We start from the raw sequence: 19,126 nt of genomic DNA, 5'->3' as shown, positions 1-19,126 counted from the left end.
CTTGCATCACATGAATGATCGCATTTTGAGGGACTATTTCCTAGCAGATCACTCCGCCACTGCGTAGCTTATACAACCACGAAGCTGATGCTACTCAAATATAAGTTATTTTAAATACAAAATGGTTAAAATTACTCTATGGACACAGACATTTATATGGTTAGTCTGGTGTTATAAGTGATTTGCCTCAGGTGCTCTGTGGAGCGGGTCACACTGTTTTTAATGCAGGCTAGCTGATACCATAGACATGCGCTAGCCTTGCATTAGCCTAGCGCCACGAAACTCTTCTAATATAACAACTGCACGAATTACAAAAAAATATCTCCAGAAAAAACACTCTGGATAATGAGGCCCTATGTCAAAAATCCTGAAATATCCCTTTAAAGCAACACCGTGTAACTTTTGGCCCCAGACCTGTAAACACATGCTCTACACATTATGGAATTTGCCCTTAGAACAAAATTAGCAAGCAGATTATCACAGAGCGTATTCACAAGTACTTTTCACAACTTTTTCGCAGATATATCCTTTTGAGGTTTGTCAAACGTAAAGGGGTTGAGTTTTAATTGAGTGTTTTCTGCAGGTTCACGGTGTTCCACAATGGGACGTTGAGAGTGACCAACGTTAACCCTCAGGACAGCGGCGTCTACAGCTGTGAGGTCATCACCAGCCTGGACCACGCCCAGGCCGCGGGAGAAATCAGCGTCGTGGGTACGTGGGACTAAAACATACGAACACTCGCACGGCGGACACTGATGGTGCTTGTGTTTCCCAATTTGCTCTGTCTCATTAAAGGGATGTTTCAGGATTAAGATATTTTTGGAGATATATTTTTATTTTGTAATTCATGCAGTTCTTATATTGGAAGTTTCGTGGCGCTAGGCTAGTGCTAGGCTAGCGCATTTCTATGGTATCAGCTAGCCTGCATTAAAAACAGACTAAGCTGGATCAAAAATCCCTCTTAAAAGAAACACAAAATAAAGCCATACATTTAAACCTGGCTCTGTCCATTATTTAGATTTCATTGCTGAAGATATTGGCAATTTTGACATTTTTGCACAATATAATGAATGACAGAAAACACATTTTTTCCTCAGATTTACATCAGTAATGTTCATCTTTAGATATTTTCTTTTCCCCACCTTGTATGTGAGTAACGTCTCGTTTGTCCGTCTGCAGCGCCGCCGGACCCGCCCACTGACCTGGCTCTGACCGAGAACGACGCCCATAGCCTGAACCTGACCGTGACTCTGCGCTGGACCCCGGGATCTGCTCACAACAGCCCCATCACGGGTAACTCGCACAGCAACAGCCCCATCACCCATAACAACAGCCCCATCACCCATAACAACAGCCCCATCACCCATAACAACAGCCCCATCACCCACAACAACAGCCCCATCACCCATAACAGCAGCCCCATCACCCATAACAACAGCCCCATCACGGGTAACTCGCACAACAACAGCCCCATCACCCATAACAACAGCCCCATCACCCAAAACAACAGCCCCATCACCCATAACAACAGCCCCATCACCCACAACAACAGCCCCATCACGGGTAACTCGCACCACAACAGCCCCGTCACCCATAACAACAGCCTCATCACCCATAACAACAGCCCCATCACGGGTAACTCGCACAACAACAGCCCCATCAACCATAACAACAGCCCCATCACCCAAAACAACAGCCCCATCACGGGTAACTCGCACAAAAACAGCCCCATCACCCATAACAACAGCCCCATCACGGGTAACTCGCACCACAACAGCCCCGTCACCCATAACAGCAGCCTCATCACCCACAACAACAGCCCCATCACGGGTAACTCGCACAACAACAGCCCCATCACCCAAAACAACAGCCTCATCACCCATAACAACAGCCCCATCACCAATAACAACAGCCCCATCACCCACAACAACAGCCCCATCACCCAAAACAACAGCCTCATCACCCAAAACAACAGCCCCATCACCCAAAACAACAGCCTCATCACCCATAACAACAGCCCCATCACCAATAACAACAGCCCCATCACCCACAACAACAGCCCCATCACCCAAAACAACAGCCTCATCACCCATAACAACAGCCTCATCACCCATAACAACAGCCTCATCACCCATAACAACAGCCCCATCACCAATAACAACAGCCCCATCACCCATAACAACAGCCCCATCACCCAAAACAACAGCCTCATCACCCAAAACAACAGCCCCATCACCAATAACAACAGCCCCATCACCCATAACAACAGCCCCATCACCCAAAACAACAGCCTCATCACCCAAAACAACAGCCCCATCACCCACAACAACAGCCCCATCACCCATAACAACAGCCCCATCACGGGTAACTCGCACCACAACAGCCCCGTCACCCATAACAGCAGCCTCATCACCCACAACAACAGCCCCATCACCCAAAACAACAGCCTCATCACCCATAACAACAGCCCCATCACCAATAACAACAGCCCCATCACCCACAACAACAGCCCCATCACCCAAAACAACAGCCTCATCACCCAAAACAACAGCCTCATCACCCATAACAACAGCCTCATCACCCATAACAACAGCCCCATCACCAATAACAACAGCCCCATCACCCATAACAACAGCCCCATCACCCATAACAACAGCCCCATCACGGGTAACTCGCACCACAACAGCCCCATCACCCATAACAGCAGCCTCATCACCCATAACAACAGCCCCATCACCCATAACAACAGCCCCATCACCCATAACAACAGCCTCATCACCCATAACAACAGCCCCATCACGGGTAACTCGCACCACAACAGCCCCATCACCCATAACAACAGCCCCATCACCCATAACAACAGCCCCATCACCCACAACAACAGCCCCATCACCCATAACAACAGCCCCATCACCCACAACAACAGCCCCATCACCCACAACAACAGCCCCATCACCCATAACAACAGCCTCATCACCCATAACAACAGCCTCATCACCCATAACAACATCACGGGTAACTCGCACCACAACAGCCCCATCACCCATAACAACAACCCCATCACCCATAACAACAGCCCCATGACCCATAACAACATCCCCATCACCCACAACAACAGCCTCATCACCCAAAACAACAGCCCCATCACGGGTAACTCGCACAACAACAGCCCCATCACCCATAACAACAGCCCCATCACCCATAACAACAGCCCCATCACGGGTAACTCGCACAACAACAGCCCCATCACCCATAACAACAGCCCCATCACGGGTAACTCGCACAACAACAGCCCCATCACCCACAACAACAGCCCCATCACGGGTAACTCGCACAACAACAGCCCCATCACCCATAACAACAGCCCCATCACCCATAACAACAGCCTCATCACCCATAACAACAGCCCCGTCACCGGTAACAACAGCCCCGTCACCGGTAGCAACAGCCCTGTCACCGGTAGCAACAGCCCCTCACGGGCCTCCTCTCTCCCCCGCTGACAGAAGCGTGTCTTCTTGCAGAGTTCGTCGTGGAGTCTCGGGAGGAGCAGCACACGGAGGAGGCGCGGCGGCGCTGGGAGGCGCTGAAGCGAGTTCCCGGAGACTTCCAGGAGGTGGAGCTGAAGCTGAACCCGTTCTGCACGTACCGCTTCAGAGTGACCGCCGTGAACGACCTGGGCCGCAGCGAGGCCAGCGAGGCGTCCGACTCCTACAGCACGCCGCCCGCCAGTGCGTCTCCTCGAGCTCACGGCCTTTCCAGATGAGAAATATCACCAAATGTTTATTCTGTGTGTTTCCGTTTGCAGTTCCCAGCAGCTCCCCGTCCAACGTCCGCAGCGACTCCAGCGAGCCCGGGACGCTGGTCGTCACGTGGGACGTAAGTGAAGAACAAGAAACAAAACAAAATAGGATAAAACATATTCATTCACATACATCGCTGAAAAACGTAATTGTCCTTAACTCATTGATTGCCAGCCATTTTCAAATCAGAGAGCTCCCACTGCCAGAGGTTTTTCAGGATTTTGACAGTTCTTTCAAGACTCACAGAAAATTTAGGTCTATGTCTATGTCAACACGAATCCCACCAAAAAAAGATTAGACTCTCTTCTTTCATCTAAAAAAAAAAGTTTGTTTGTACCTCTTTCCATTCTTTAGTAATCGTCCATAGAAAACAGGTGAAATCACGCAAAATGCTGAGAAAATGAAAGAGCAATGCTGCCACCTAGTGACTCAATTAAATATCTTGTCGTTCTTTTATTGAGTCACTAGGTGGCAGCATTAACCACAGCACTACCAAGATTTTACCACCAGACATGCTCAAGGCTTTGCTGCAGCTGTTCCCATTGAAAAACCTAATTGACATCTATAGACGTCATTGGCAGTCAATGAGTTAACAGACTACAAAAGGCAAAAAAAAAAAAAATCTCATGCAATTTCTCCCAATTTCCCCCCATTATTACTAAATATTTTCTCCCCAATTATATTTGACAGTTGTTCGACTTTTTTCTCATTTTTGTTTTATAAAGTGTTTTTCCTCAATATTTCCACCAATTTTCCACATTTCTCCCCCATTATTAATGAAGTGGTAAAATGTGGGGAAAAAGTGATGAAAAAGCAACAAAAACACCACTGAAGAGCAGCAACAAAGTGACAAAAAAAGCAATGTAAAGAAATGTCCAAAAAGTGATTACAACGTGACAATAACACAAGGAAAACGATCAGTTTAAATGAGTTTTGTAGGTCTTAGCTTTCAAATGAGACGTTACACGCTATTACCTTTTAGATTTAGATCAACCCCTTAACTCCCACCTGAACCGAGAACATTTTCTCCAGTTAGGCTTTACCCCAATCCAAAAGCTTCTGGAAAAAAGGTGTGAAAATAGCAACAAAACTGAGTAGAAAACAATGATGGAAATGTGACAAAAAAGTGAGAAAACATTGACAAAAAAGTGACGAGAAATTGGTGAAAAAGTGGCAAAAATGTGACAAAAAAATGACAAAAATGTGACCAAAAAAAAGACAAAAATGTGATAAAAAAAAGACAAAAATGTGATAAAAAAAAGACAAAAATGTGATAAAAAATTGACAAAAAAGGACAAAAATTTGATATAAATTTGACAAAAAAGGACAAAAATGTGACAAAAAATGTCAAAAAAAAAGACGAAAAATGTATGAAAAAGTGGCAAAAATATGACAAAAAATGTGATAAAAAATGGACAAAAAAAAGGAAAAAAATGTGCTAAAAATTTGACAAATGTGACAAAAAATGACAAAAAAAGGACAAAAATATGATTAAAAAATAGACAAAAAAATGACAAAAATGTGACAAAAAAAGGACAAAAATATGATTAAAAAAAGTGACCAAAATGTGATTAAAAATTGATGAAAAAAATGACAAAAATTTGACAAAAATGACCCAAAAAATGACAAAAAATGTGATAAAAAAAAGACAAAAAACAAAACAAAAAAATGACAAAAATTTGTTGAATACCCAACAAAAAAATGATGGAAAAAGAAAATCTGATGACGTGAGGAAAAAGATCCTCTCGGTTCAGGTGGGAGTTAAGAGGTTAAGGCACTTGCAGACCAGGTTCCAAGTTCCTAAACTTATCATTCTGCGACCCCAAAATCAATCAACCAAGAACACGGGACCCCTTTCAGTAAAATATAGTTAGCATTATAATAATATAAGGCACAAAGCATTTAAAATGTGCTTTCATGATGTCAGTTTGGATACTGTACGTGTTGCATGAGTGACTCCACCCCGTCCATCTTCTCCCCGTGTGTTTGCAGGAGATGGAGAAGCGCCTCCACAACGGGCAGGACTTCCAGTACAAGGTGTGGTGGCGGGAGGCGGGCGGCCACGACCCGCGCTGGAACAGCAGCTACGTGCGCCGCCCGCCCTTCAGCGTGACGGGCACCGGCACCTACACCCCCTTCGAGATCAAAGTGCAGGCCGTCAACTCGCTCGGGGAGGGGCCGGAGCCGGAGGCGGAGATCGGCCACTCCGGAGAGGACGGTAAAGACCTGGCGCTTTTAGATTTCGGAGTTTCACTGTCGCAGATCGAGATTCGAGTTTCGCCCGAATGCAGATCTCGTTCAATCTAAATCAGAGGCAAGGAAACTTTATTTGTAGAGCAGGATTCATACACAAGGCAATTCAGAGGCTTCACTGTTGCATAAAATTACACCGATAACAGAAAAAGGCAGGAGGGCAGATAAAATACTTTGTGTCTGTACGAGTAAAAAGAACTGTTTTCAGCCTGGATTTGAGCATAGTCGGAGTTGAGGCCTGTCTCACATCCTCATCCTGTTCCAGATTTTAGCTTTAGCCTCACCGTGTTTAGTCCTGACTCTGGGGACCACCAGGAGACCCCTCCCTGAAGGATGGTTCATGCGGCTCTAACATGTCAGAGATGGACTTTGGTGCTAAACCATGAAAAGACCGGAAGCCAGTGCGGAGACCGGAGCACTGGACTAATATGGTCGTATTTCCTGGTTCTTGTCAGGACTCGAGCAGCAGCGTTCTGGATGTTCTGCAGCTCCGACAGCTCGTTTAGAGAGGCCAGTGAGCAGCCGTTACAAGAGTGTAACCTGCTGGAGACAAACACATGGATAAAGATGTTACCGGATGTCCTAAATAGTGCTCAAAAAAAGTGATTTATTTACAAAAGAACATGAACGATAAAGCAAAACAAAAAGCTTAAAGAAACAAAGGAGACAAACAAAAAAAAACTGGTGCAGCCTCACTGCAAACTGCTCTCCTAGACAATTCTACACCTCCAGGGTTAGTAGGAGTGCCCCACCTCACCCACCTGGAAGCAACCACTTCACAGGGAAGGGAGTGGTCTTTAAAACAACCAAAACAAAACAAAGATAAGCAATAACCAATCACAAATTATACAAACAATAACAAATCATATTAAAGCAATATACTTGATTACAGGATCCTAAAAAAAACATGAACAACAAATGAAACATAACATCCCCCTTTTAAATCAATCCCAGTGCTGCAGCCCAGCTACCCCAGGTGTCACCACTCTGACGGCACTAAACCAATCAAAACAATAATCAACTAAACTAGACCATATAACCAAACAATACAAAAAAGCAAAATAATTGACCACCCCCCAGTGTTAATTTCGTCGACTAAAATTTTTAGTCTTAATTTTAGTCAAAGTGATATTTTTGACGACTAAAATTGGACTAAAACTAAATAAAAAGTTTTTCATGAGACTAAAACTATGACTAAAATGTCCAGATATTTTAGTCGACTAAAATAAGACTAAATAAAAATGAAAGGGAGAGACTAAAATCATCCAAACTTATATTGTCCGTCATATAATTTAAATCTTCTGCCAAAGGATCAGCTCTGAGCTTTATTCATGTGGAAGCAGCCCCATGAAGTCGAGGACCTTCATTAAATATGATTATAATTAATATTTTACATGCAAAGTCGACTAAATTAGTCTTAGATTTAGTCGACTAAATTGACATGCAATTTTAGTCGACTAAAACTAGACTAAAATTGAAGATATTTTTTTGACTAAATCTCGACTAAAATTAAATTACATTTTAGTCAAAAGACTAAGACTAAAACTAAAATAACATATGTTGTCAAAATTAACACTGCCACCCCCACATACAGTGAGGTGAAAGCCCCCCTTTCACCCTCTCTAAGTCTGGTTTTGACACTAGTCCTCTGATCTTAGCCATGTTTTTCAGATGGTAAAAAGCTGCTGATGTTATTGCTTTGATGTGGCTGTTTAAAGGAATAGGCCACCGTTTTTACATACTAAGATATGTTCTTACCTCACTTTAGACGAGTTAATATATCCCCGTCTGGTCTTTGTCCGTGCGCTCACACATACGCAGCCTCTCCCACATGTCATATAGCTCCGAAAAAGCTCACGATAGAAGCTACCAAGCTCTTCCAAGTGTTCCCTATTTAAATAAAGTTACGTGAAGTGTTTTCATGCGAAGTATATTTACACAGAAATGTAACATGTCGATTTTATAAGCAGATAAAAAAGGGGACTATATTGTGAGGCGTAATGATACGAGGAGCACAGCGTCCGCGTAGTAACTCCTAAAGACTTCCCCCGCTCACTTCCGTCAATAACCTTTAGGAGTTACTGCGCGGACGTTTTACTCCTCGTATCATTACGCCTCACAATATAGTCCCCCTTTTTATCTGCTTATAAAATCGACATGCTACATTTCTGTGTAAATATACTTCGCATGAAAACACTTCACGTAACTTTATTTAAATAGGGAACACGTGGAAGAGCTTGGTAGCTTCTATCGTGAGCTTTTTCGGAGCTATGTGACATGTGGGAGAGGCTGCGTATGTGCTCCGTTTGCCTGGCAGAGTGCACGGACAAAGACCAGACGGGGATATATTAACTCGACTAAAGTGAGGTAAGAACATATTTTAGTATGTAAAAACGGTGGCCTATTCCTTTAAGTTCCGGTCCGAATCCATGATTACTCCTAGATTTCGTACCTGCTTTTTGAGGTTTTAGAGAGAGAGACTCTATACCATTTATATAGATTAGCAAAAAGACACAATGGAGGAACATTCATTCAGGAAAAAGTCCATATCTTAATGGCAAATCAAATCAAACACAGACGTAGTATGAGTAACATGGTTAAATCCTGATTTCAGGCTCCGGCACAATCGCTTCAACTGCTTTGGAGTTTCGTGAAGCTTCACTTTGCTCATCCCTACTGAGAACCTCTAGAATTCAGTCCCTGAGCTTTAATGAAATGTTGCCCGGCCAGCTGCTGTAGGTGCTCCTCCTTTATGTTCAAAAGAAGAAGAACCGTCTGGGCACATCGGTCCAATCACAGACCGAGAGGCTGGAGTTTATCGAGATGAAAGCCGTCACTGCGCTCTTCCAAACAAAATGAAACGTCGAAATGTTCCGCCTTTTTAACCAGTGAGAGCAGATTCTACACGCTCTTCCTTTAATGTTGGCCTGACGCTCTTGCTCTCTGCTCCACAGTGCCCCAGGAGGCGCCCGGGGGAGTGACGGTGACGGTGATGAACAGCACAGTGAGAGTGAAGTGGGACGAGGCCCAGAACGTGCGCGGCCTCCTGCTCGGATACAAGGTACAGCTGCAGCACCGAAGTACCGCTCCTCGGACTCTTTTTATGTCTCTTTCTTTAAGCTTTGAACTCCCACCTGAACCGAGCACGCTTTCTCCAGTTTGGCTTTACCCAAAATGCCCAACAACGGACAAAAATGAAACGAAAGAGCGACAGAAACGTGATGGAAAAGTGACGAAGCTGTTTAGTCCTAGGCGTCTGAAAGCATCAAATTATAGCTTCAAAGTCCTAATCCTCGCTCCTGACCCTCAACCTCTTAACTCCCGCCTGAACTGAGAGGATCTTTTTCTTCACGTCATCACATTTTTTTTTCCATCATTTTTTTGTTGGGTATTCAAGTTTTTTGTCATTTTTTTGGTCATTTTTTGTGAAATTGTAGTGATTTTTTTGTCCAATTTTTATCACTTTTTTTTTTTTATTGTAACATTTTTGTCATTTTTTTTTCACATTTTTGTCATTTTTTTGTCATTTTTTTGTCATTTTTTTGTCATTTTTTTGTCATTTTTTGGTCATTTTTTTGTCATTTTTTTTTCACATTTTTGTCATTTTTTTGTCGAATTCTTATCACATTTTTGTCACATTTTTCTCATTTTTTTTGTCATTTTTTTGTCACATTTTTGTCATTTTTTTGTCACATTTTTGTAATTTGTTTGTCAAATTCTTATCACATTTTTGTCACATTTTTCTCATTTTTTTGTCATATTTTTGTCACATTTTTCTCATTTTTTTGTTACTTTTTTGTGAATTTCTTGTGACATTTTTGTGACATTTTTGCCACGTTAAAATAGCGACAAAACTGAGACTAAAACAAGGATGAAAATGTGAAAAAAAGTGAGAAAAATTGACGAAAAAGTGACAAAAAATGGACAAAAAATTTGACGAAAAATTGAGAAAAAATTGACAAAAAAGTGACAAAAAATGGACAAAAAAGTGATAAGAATTTGACAAAAAAAATGCGAATAACTTGACGAAAGTGACAAAAAAGTAACAAAAAAATTGACAAAAAAAATATCGAAAAATTTTACGAAAAAGTGACTTTTACAAAAAAATGTACAAAAAAATGACAAAAAAAAAGTGAATAATTTGACGAAAAAGTGACAAAAAAATTGACAAAAAAAACATCGAAAAATTTGACGAAAAAGTACAAAAAAATGACAAATATGGACAAAAATTTGACAAAAAAGTAAGAAAAATTTGACAAAAAAGTGAGAAAAATTTGACAAAAAAGTGAGAAAAATTTGACAAAAAAGTGAGAAAAATTTGACAAAAAAATGTGAATAATTTGACAAAAAAGTGACAAAAAAACTGACCAAAAAAAAATCGAAATATTTGACGAAAAAGTGACAAAAACGTCACGAAAATTTGACAAAAATGAGACGACTGCCCAACAAAAAAAGTGATAAAAAAAATTGATGATGTGAGGAAAAAAATCAATTTACTTTTGTAGGTCTTAGCTTTCAAATGAGCTGTTACACTGGCCTATTTGAAGCTGAACTGGAGAAAATGCTCTCGGTTCAGGCGGGAGTCAAGAGGTTAACATCTTGAAACTTTCCCCTTCAGATCTACTTCACGAGGCTGGGCCCGAAGGCGAAGCGCCGCCGCAGGTCGCTGGGGGAACTGCGGGGGGAGGCGGAGGACGAGGCGGAGGCGGAGGAGGAGGAGGAGGAGCGGGAGACGGAGCGCGTGGTGGAGGTGCGAGGGATGAAGACGTCGGAGGAGATCACGGGGCTGAAGCTGTACTCCGTCTACGAGCTGTCGGTGTCGGCGTTCAACAGCAAAGGGGAGGGGCCCCGCTCGCTAACTCACGGCTTCCAGACGCCCGAGGGAGGTGAGCCGTGGACCATCACAACATGGCCGCCAGTGCTGGACAAGTCGAGACAATATCTGTGGTTCTATCATAGGTCTGTGGCTGTAGTATTTAACCTGTGAACATGTGTGTCCCCGCCCACCAGCCCCCGGACCTCCCGCCTCGCTGACGTTCGAGAGCCCCACAGACACCTCGCTCGTCCTGTTCTGGACGCCGCCGAGGGAGACCAACGGGATTCTGCTCGGGTACATCGTGCAGTATCAGCAGGGTAAGAGTCAGAGCGAAGGACCCCATGAACTGCAACTTCCTCTGCCTTTTTGTTTGAACTGTTTCCTTTAAAGAGCCGATCCATCATTTTTGTAAGTTTTTTGTCATTTTTTTGTCATTTTTTTGTCATTTTTTGTCACATTTTTGTAATTTTTTTGTTAAATTTTTATCACATTTTTTACATTTTTTTGTCACATTTTTCTCATTTTTTTGTCGAATTTTTATCACATTTTTACATTTTTTTGTAACATTTTTGTCATTTTTTTGTCACATTTTTCTCATTTTTTGTCACATTTTTCTCATTTTTTGTCACATTTTTTACATTTTTTTGTCACATTTTTGTCATTTTTTGTCACATTTTTCTCATTTTTTTTGTCACTTTTTTGTGACATTTTTCTCATTTTTTGTCACATTTTTTACATTTTTTTGTAACATTTTTGTCATTTTTTTGTCATTTTTTTGTCACATTTTTCTCATTTTTTGTCACATTTTTGTCACATTTTTGTCATTTTTTTGTCACATTTTTCTCATTTTTTTGTCACTTTTTTGTGACATTTTGCCACTTTTTCATCAACCTTAACCTCTTAACTCCCGCCTGAACCGAGAGCATTTTCTCCAGTTCAGCTTTACCCAAATCCTGTAGGCCAGTGTAACGCCTCATTTGAAAGACCTACAAAACTAAATTGATCTTTTTCCTCACATCATCAGATTTTTTTCATCCCTTTTTTGATTTTTTTTTGTCCATTTTTTAGTCACTTTTTCGTCAAATTTTTCATATTTTTTTTGTCAAATTCTTATCCCTTTTTTGTCCATATTTTGTCACTTTTTCGTCCATTTTTCCCCAATTTTTCGTCAAATTTGTCTCACTTTTTCGTCACTTTTTGTCCATTTTTGTCATTTTTTTGTACATTTTTCTTCTGGAAAAAAGGTGTGAAAATAGCAACAAAACTGAGACGAAAACAAGGATGAAAATGTGAAAAAAGTGAGAAAAAATTGACGAAAAATGGAGAAAAAATTGACGAAAAAGTGACAAAAAATATACAAAAAATTTACAAAAAAATGACAAAAATTTACAAAAAATTGACAAAAAACGGAGAAAAAATTGACGAAAAATTGAGAAAAAATGGCGAAAAAGTGACAAAAAATATACAAAAAATGTACAAAAAAATGACAAAAATCGACAAAAAATTGACAAAAAAGTGACAAAAAACAAGCGAATAATCTCTACATTTATTTTTTCCCCTGTTCACCTGCAGTGTCTCGCCTTTAAAGTGTGTGTTTTGCGTCTGCAGAGGAGGAAGGCGAGGTGGAGTACCTGCTCATCAGCGACCCCAGCACCACCCACATCGAGCTGCTGTCTCTGGACTCCAGCTCCTACTACCTGTTCAACGTCAGGGCCCGCACGGCCGCCGGGGACGGGCCGGCCGTCACGCGCCGCTTCGCCACGCTGCTCGACGGAGGTGAACGAGCTCGTCTTCACTTCGCCGAACTCCGAACGCCGACCGCGCGTTAACGCCTCGGTGTTTGTCTTGCAGTGCCTCCGTCCAACATCAGCATGTACTTCGGAGACACGTATTTCAACATGAGCTGGGTCCCGGGAGAGAGAGACCGAAACCACGGCTTCCACATCCGCTACCTCCGGAAGGCCGGTACGTGGCCTCTTGACTCCCACCTGAGCGGATCCAGTGTGGCTTTAGCCTAATCAAAAAGATTCTTGGGGAAAAAGCAACAAAACAGCCACAAAAAATAAAAAAACAAGAGAAAACAAGGATGTAAACGCAGCAAAGATGTGACAATGATGTGACAAAAACTCAACAAAAAAATTACAAAAATTCAACAAAAATGTGACAAAAAATCAACAAAAATGTGACAAAAAATCAACAAAAATGTGACAAAAATTAAACGAAAAAATGACAAAAATTCAACGAAAATGTGACAAAAATTCACCAAAAATGTGACAAAATCTCAACAAAAATGTGACAAAAATTAAACAAAAAATGACAAAAATGTGGCAAAATCTCAACAAAAATTCAACAAAAATTCTACAAAAATGTGACAAAAATTCAACAAAAAAATGAGAAAAATTCAACAAAAATGTGACAAAAATTCAACAAAAATGTGACAAAAACTCCACAAAAATGTGACAAAAATTCAACAAAAAAATGAGAAAAACTCCACAAAAATGTGACAAAAATTCAACAAAAAAATGAGAAAAATTCTACAAAAATGTGACAAAAATTCAACAAAAATGTGACAAAAATTCAACAAAAATGTGACAAAATCTCAACAAAAAAATGACAAAAATTCAACAAAAAATGACAAAAAATCAACAAAAATGTGACAAAAAAATTCAACAAAAATGTGACAAAAATTTGACAAAAAAAATGGACTAAAAAGTGACAGAAATTCAACAAAAAAGTGACAAAATCAACAAAAAAATGACAAAAAATCAACAAAAAAGTGACAAAAATCAACAAAAAAATGACAAAAACTCAACAAAAATGTGACAAAAATTCAACAAAAATGTGACAAAAATTCAACAAAAAATGAGAAAAATTCAACAAAAATGTGACAAAAATTCAACAAAAATGTGACAAAAACTCCACAAAAATGTGACAAAAATTCAACAAAAAAATGAGAAAAATTCAACAAAAATGTGACAAAAATTCAACAAAAATGTGACAAAATCTCAACAAAAATGTGACAAAAAAATTCAACAAAAATGTGACAAAAATTTGACAAAAAATGGACTAAAAAGTGACAGAAATTCAACAAAAAAGTGACAAAATCAACAAAAAAATGACAAAAAATCAACAAAAAAGTGACAAAAATCAACAAAAAAATGACAAAAACTCAACAAAAAAATGACAAAAACTCAACAAAAAAGTGACAAAAATCAACAAAAAAATGACAAAAATTCAACAAAAATGTGACAAAGAATTAAACAAAAATGTGACAAAAACTCAACAAAAAAGTGACAAAAATTCAACAAAAAAAGACAAAAAATCAACAAAAAGTGACAAAAAACTCAACAAAAAAGTGACAAAAATTCAACAAAAAAAGACAAAAAATCAACAAAAAAATGACAAAAACTCAACAAAAAAGCGACAAAAATTCAACAAAAATGTGACAAAAACTCAACCAAAGAAATGACAAAAATTCAACAAAAATTCAACAAACATTTGACAAAAATTCAACAAAAATGTGACAAAAAATCAACAAAAATGTGACAAAAATTCAACAAAAAATGTGACAAAAACTCAACCAAAAAAATGACAAAAATTCAACAAAAATTCAACAAACATTTGACAAAAAATCAACAAAAATGTGACAAAAATGTGACAAAAATTCAACAAAAATTTGACAAAAATCTGACAAAAATTTGACAAAAATTTGACAAAAATTTAACTAAAATTCAACAAAAATTCAACAAAAACTCAACAAAAAAATTACAAAATTCAGCAAAAATGTGACAAAAATGGAAAAAAAGAAAAATAAAACATAAAAAATGTGACACAACACAGCAACAACGCGAGGAAAAAGATCAGTTTTGTGGGTCTTAGCTTTCAAATGAGGTGTTACACAGGCCTATATAATGGCCAAAGAGGACAGAAGGCATTTGCTTTAGGCGGGTGGTAAGAGGTTAACTTAGGCCTGTTCGTTTTCAGTGACAAAATCTCACGTTGGGAGTTTGTTTATTTCTGGCTCTGTTTTATGAATACTTTGATGACGCTTTAGTAATAATCGAGCTCAGCGTTTAGCTCGTTTTCTGGAATCGTGACTTAAACCGTCCTCTTTGTTGCAGCCGGGGAGACCTGGCAGGACTCGGAGCAGGTGAACTCCACGCAGGGTTTTTACACTCTGTCGGGGCTGCAGCCGGGCACCACCTACCACCTCCAGATCCTGCACCAGAACAACACGCAGTGGGAGAAGATCGTGCAGACCAAAGGGCCAGGTACCACCAGCCTTAGTTTGCCTGAATGTTTAGAAACTGATGTAAACCACAGACGTTTTCATGAAGTGATGATGAGGGAACTTGTTGAGGACCTTTTACTTTTACTCCACTACATCTCTAAGGAAAAAATAAAACGTGGCCTGTGAAACATGGCACATCTTGCTCCTTCTAAAACCATCTCCGAGCCTCCAGTTCTCCAGAGTCAGCAGGCCAAAACTTCATAATTCCACAAAACAAAAACTGATCCCAGAGATGTCACATGGGTCACAGTGATGTTTAGAAATAATAAAACTCTATGAGAGCCGGGCTTTCCGCTTTAAAGGATCTGTATCTGCTATTTTAGCCACCCCAAAGTAAAGTATAGGCATTTATATGATGTATTGTACCTCTACCACTATAGAGCACTATTTTTTGTGAGAAATATAAGTATTTTCTGGGGGTATTTTGCAAACCTGGAAGACAAGACGCTTCGATTCAGTTAACTCCGCCCCCTCTCTCCAAGCGGATCTGCCCACGCATTATTAGCTTCTAAAGAAATATAAATATCACAGTAATAAGTGAAGTTACTTTACAATATAGTTATAAGAAGTTGACATCTGCAACACAGCTTCATAAATGGCTAACACACAAGCTAATATGCTAACACACAAGCTAACACACACGCTAACACACAAGCTAACACACACGCTAACACACAAGCTAACACACACACTCAAGCTAACACACACGCTAACACACAAGCTAACACACAAGCTAACACACAAGCTAACACACACGCTAACACACACGCTAACACACAAGCTAACACACACACGCTAACACACGCTAACACACAAGCTAACACACAAGCTAACACACACACTCAAGCTAACACACACGCTAACACACACGCTAACACACACGCTAACACACAAGCTAACACACACACTCAAGCTAACACACACGCTAACACACACGCTAACACACAAGCTAACACACAAGCTAACACACACACTCAAGCTAACACACACGCTAACACACACGCTAACACACACGCTAACACACACGCTAACACACGCTAACACACGCTAACACACAAGCTAACACACAAGCTAACACACAAGCTAACACACAAAAGCTAACACACACACGCTAACACACGCTAACACACACGCTAACACACACGCTAACACACAAGCTAACACACACACTCAAGCTAACACACACGCTAATGCACATGCTAACACACAAGCTAACACACACACGCTAACGTTTTGACTCACCACCGCTCTGTCCCGGCCTCTCCATCACATTGGGGACTCGCGTTGGTTATAAAAGTGAATCCACTTTGAGAAGGTTCATCAAACATCAGAGACAGTCACAGAAAAACACTGTTTTGGTGAAAGTCGATGAATCCCGGAGATAAATTCCAACTTCTAGCGAGTGTCCTCTCCTTTAGGAAGGCTAAAAAAGTTCTGCACCTCTCGTAGCCAAACGCGCTTTTCTCCGCGACATTATCGTTAGGTAAGAAAAAAAGAACAGGCGTGTCCAGAGTAGGTTAGAAAGAGCTCCATCTTCACATCCTTCAGTGTAAACATGACATCTGTTCAGACGCTCAGGGGTGCGTTTGTTTTGTGTTTGTTTGTTTTCCTTTTGTTTGTTTTTGTTTTTTTTTCTTTTTATTAATTTTGTCACAACTCAGTGGTTTTCCAGCAAAGGGCGGAGCAGGATTCAGGAGGATTACTGAGAACTGCGTGAATGAAGCCAAAAACCACTCTGGGGGAGGTTTTGATAAGGAAATAGCAAAACCACATGGCTGAAAGCTCCAAACAAGTCGATTTTGCATGATATAGGACCTTTAAAAAGTTTCTTTTGGAGTCGCCTCTGGCCACTAGAGGGTGGTATTGCAGCAAAGTCAGCTCCCTGCCATGAGGACCAAACAGAAGCTCTTTCCTCGCCCGCTGGTTGTCGTGTTAGTTGCATGTTTTTGAAGCTGCAAGGTTATTTATTACAAATCTATGTTTAAACTGACTTCTATAAAACTTTCATTAAGTAATAATTTGACTTTTTACTTTTACTCAAGTAATGAAATCCAGTACTTTGGCCTCCGCTGTGTGCAATAGTATCATATAGGGCTGTGCAATTAATCGAAATTCGATTACGATTTCGATTACAACAGTAAACGATTACAAAATTAGCATAATCGCAAAAAATCGATTATAATATTTTTTTTCTAATTTTTTTTTTCAATTTTTTTTTAATTTTTTTTTCTAATTTGTAATTTGGGGATTTTCGTCACTTTTCTGATGGATCTTTGTCACTATTTTTGCTGGATTTTTGTCTTTTTTTTAATGGATTTTTGTCTTTTTTTGATGGATTTTTGTCACTTTTTTGCTGAATTTTTGTAATTTTTTGGATGAATTTTTGTAATTTTTTTGATGGATTTTTGTCATTTTTTTGATGGATTTTTAAAAAAAATTTGCTGGATTTTTGTCTCTTTTTTGCTGGATTTTTGTCACTTTTTTGCTGAATTTTTGTCATTTTTTTGATGGATTTTTGTAATTTTTTTGCTGGATTTTTGTCTCTTTTTTGCTGGATTTTTGTCACTTTTTTGCTGAATTTTTGTCATTTTTTTGCTGGATTTTTGTCTCTTTTTTGCTGAATTTTTGTCATTTTTTTGCTGAATTTTTGTCATTTTTTTGATGGATTTTTGTAATTTTTTTGCTGGATTTTTGTCTCTTTTTTGATGAATTTTTGTCACATTTTAGCTGGATTTTTGTCACTTTTTTGATGGATTTTTGTCACTTTTTTGATGGATTTTTGTAATTTTTTTGATGGATTTTTGTCACTTTTTTGCTGAATTTTTGTCTTTTTTTTGATGGATTTTTGTCACTTTTTTGCTGAATTTTTGTCATTTTTTTTGATGGATTTTTGTCACTTTTTTGCTGGATTTTTTTAAAGGCAACAAATAATCGTTTGAATAATCGTGATTTCAATTATGACAAAAATAATCGTGATTATTATTTTTTCAATAATCGAGCAGCCCTAGTATCATAGTAATAACCACAGAGACGGCGGGCCCTTCAGGAAACCTGGAGGACGTGTTTAAAGTGAGCTTCGTGTCTCGCGTGTTGCAGAGCTGTCGGAGATGCCCGGAGGCTTCGCCACTCAGGGCTGGTTCATCGGCCTCATCAGCGCCATCATCCTCCTGCTGCTCATCCTCTTCATCCTCTGCCTCATCAAGCGCCGCAAAGGAGGCAAATACGCAGGTAAAACGGGCCTAACGCCTCTGGCTCCGCCCCCCCGGCCACCCGCTCAAACACTTTCTAACTGTCTGTAACTCCTCCCAGTTAAAGACAAAGAGGACAAAGAGGTGGACTCGGAGGCTCGGCCGATGAAAGACGAGACTTTTGGGGAATACAGGTCAGTAAAAACATCATCATCGTGACTTTACTTTGTACTTTTGTTCAGCCACAAACTGTGTGCAGGAAATGTTGCAACTTGAGATAAAAAGGAACTCAAGTTCTTCCTCCTCTTCCCTCTCGGCTCCTCACTCCCTCCATACAGCGCAGAGGGTTCTCTCCTCTGATTGGTCAAAAAGCACTCTTCTTGTCTAAGCTGGAGCCAAACCTGGTCCATGGAGACCCTGATAGAAAGTTGTCCAGCTTTGTATTTGCGGCAAAACCAGGGTTAGGTCTAAACTTACCGCTAACCCTCCGATCCAGCTTCGTAGTTTCCTCCTCATGTGTTGCACCAAGTCATCCAAATATGGTCATTTCCATTAAAAAGATGCAAAACTGAGGCACTTAAAGAAGAGTAATGGTAAAAGGCCTTTATTGCAGCCTGGCCATTAGATTAAAAGCAAATGTTGTGTGACCCTCCAGGGTTTTAATAAAGTCTCCATCGCGTCTTCAAAGCACGTCCAGCTGCTCCGTGTGCAGGTCAGTCCCACGCCTCAAAATAACTCCTCCCATCAGCGCGAGCGTCTCGTCTTCTCTCGGGTCAGT

The 19,126-nt window shown here is 40.1% G+C and overlaps 1 protein-coding gene across 1 annotated transcript in view; it reads left to right on the top strand.

Moving 5' to 3' along the window:
• The window catches only part of LOC306981505 (neural cell adhesion molecule L1.1-like), a gene marked incomplete at its 5' end in the record, with an annotated part of 71,120 nt that overhangs the window by 47,985 nt on the left and 4,009 nt on the right, over positions 1-19,126 (top strand). The window contains 13 exons of the mRNA XM_079581113.1: positions 584-711; positions 1,180-1,293; positions 3,522-3,728; positions 3,806-3,876; positions 5,793-6,018; positions 9,008-9,114; positions 10,672-10,939; positions 11,064-11,186; positions 12,478-12,645; positions 12,721-12,834; positions 14,991-15,140; positions 18,257-18,388; positions 18,470-18,542. Coding sequence (XP_079437239.1) covers positions 584-711; positions 1,180-1,293; positions 3,522-3,728; positions 3,806-3,876; positions 5,793-6,018; positions 9,008-9,114; positions 10,672-10,939; positions 11,064-11,186; positions 12,478-12,645; positions 12,721-12,834; positions 14,991-15,140; positions 18,257-18,388; positions 18,470-18,542 — 1,881 coding nt within the window. The remainder of the gene's footprint in view (positions 1-583; positions 712-1,179; positions 1,294-3,521; positions 3,729-3,805; positions 3,877-5,792; positions 6,019-9,007; positions 9,115-10,671; positions 10,940-11,063; positions 11,187-12,477; positions 12,646-12,720; positions 12,835-14,990; positions 15,141-18,256; positions 18,389-18,469; positions 18,543-19,126) is intronic.

Source organism: Gobius niger, assembly GCF_951799975.1.
Source record: "Gobius niger genome assembly, chromosome: 22".
Lineage (NCBI taxonomy): Eukaryota > Metazoa > Chordata > Actinopteri > Gobiiformes > Gobiidae > Gobius > Gobius niger.
This window is presented reverse-complemented; position numbering and strand designations above follow the sequence as displayed.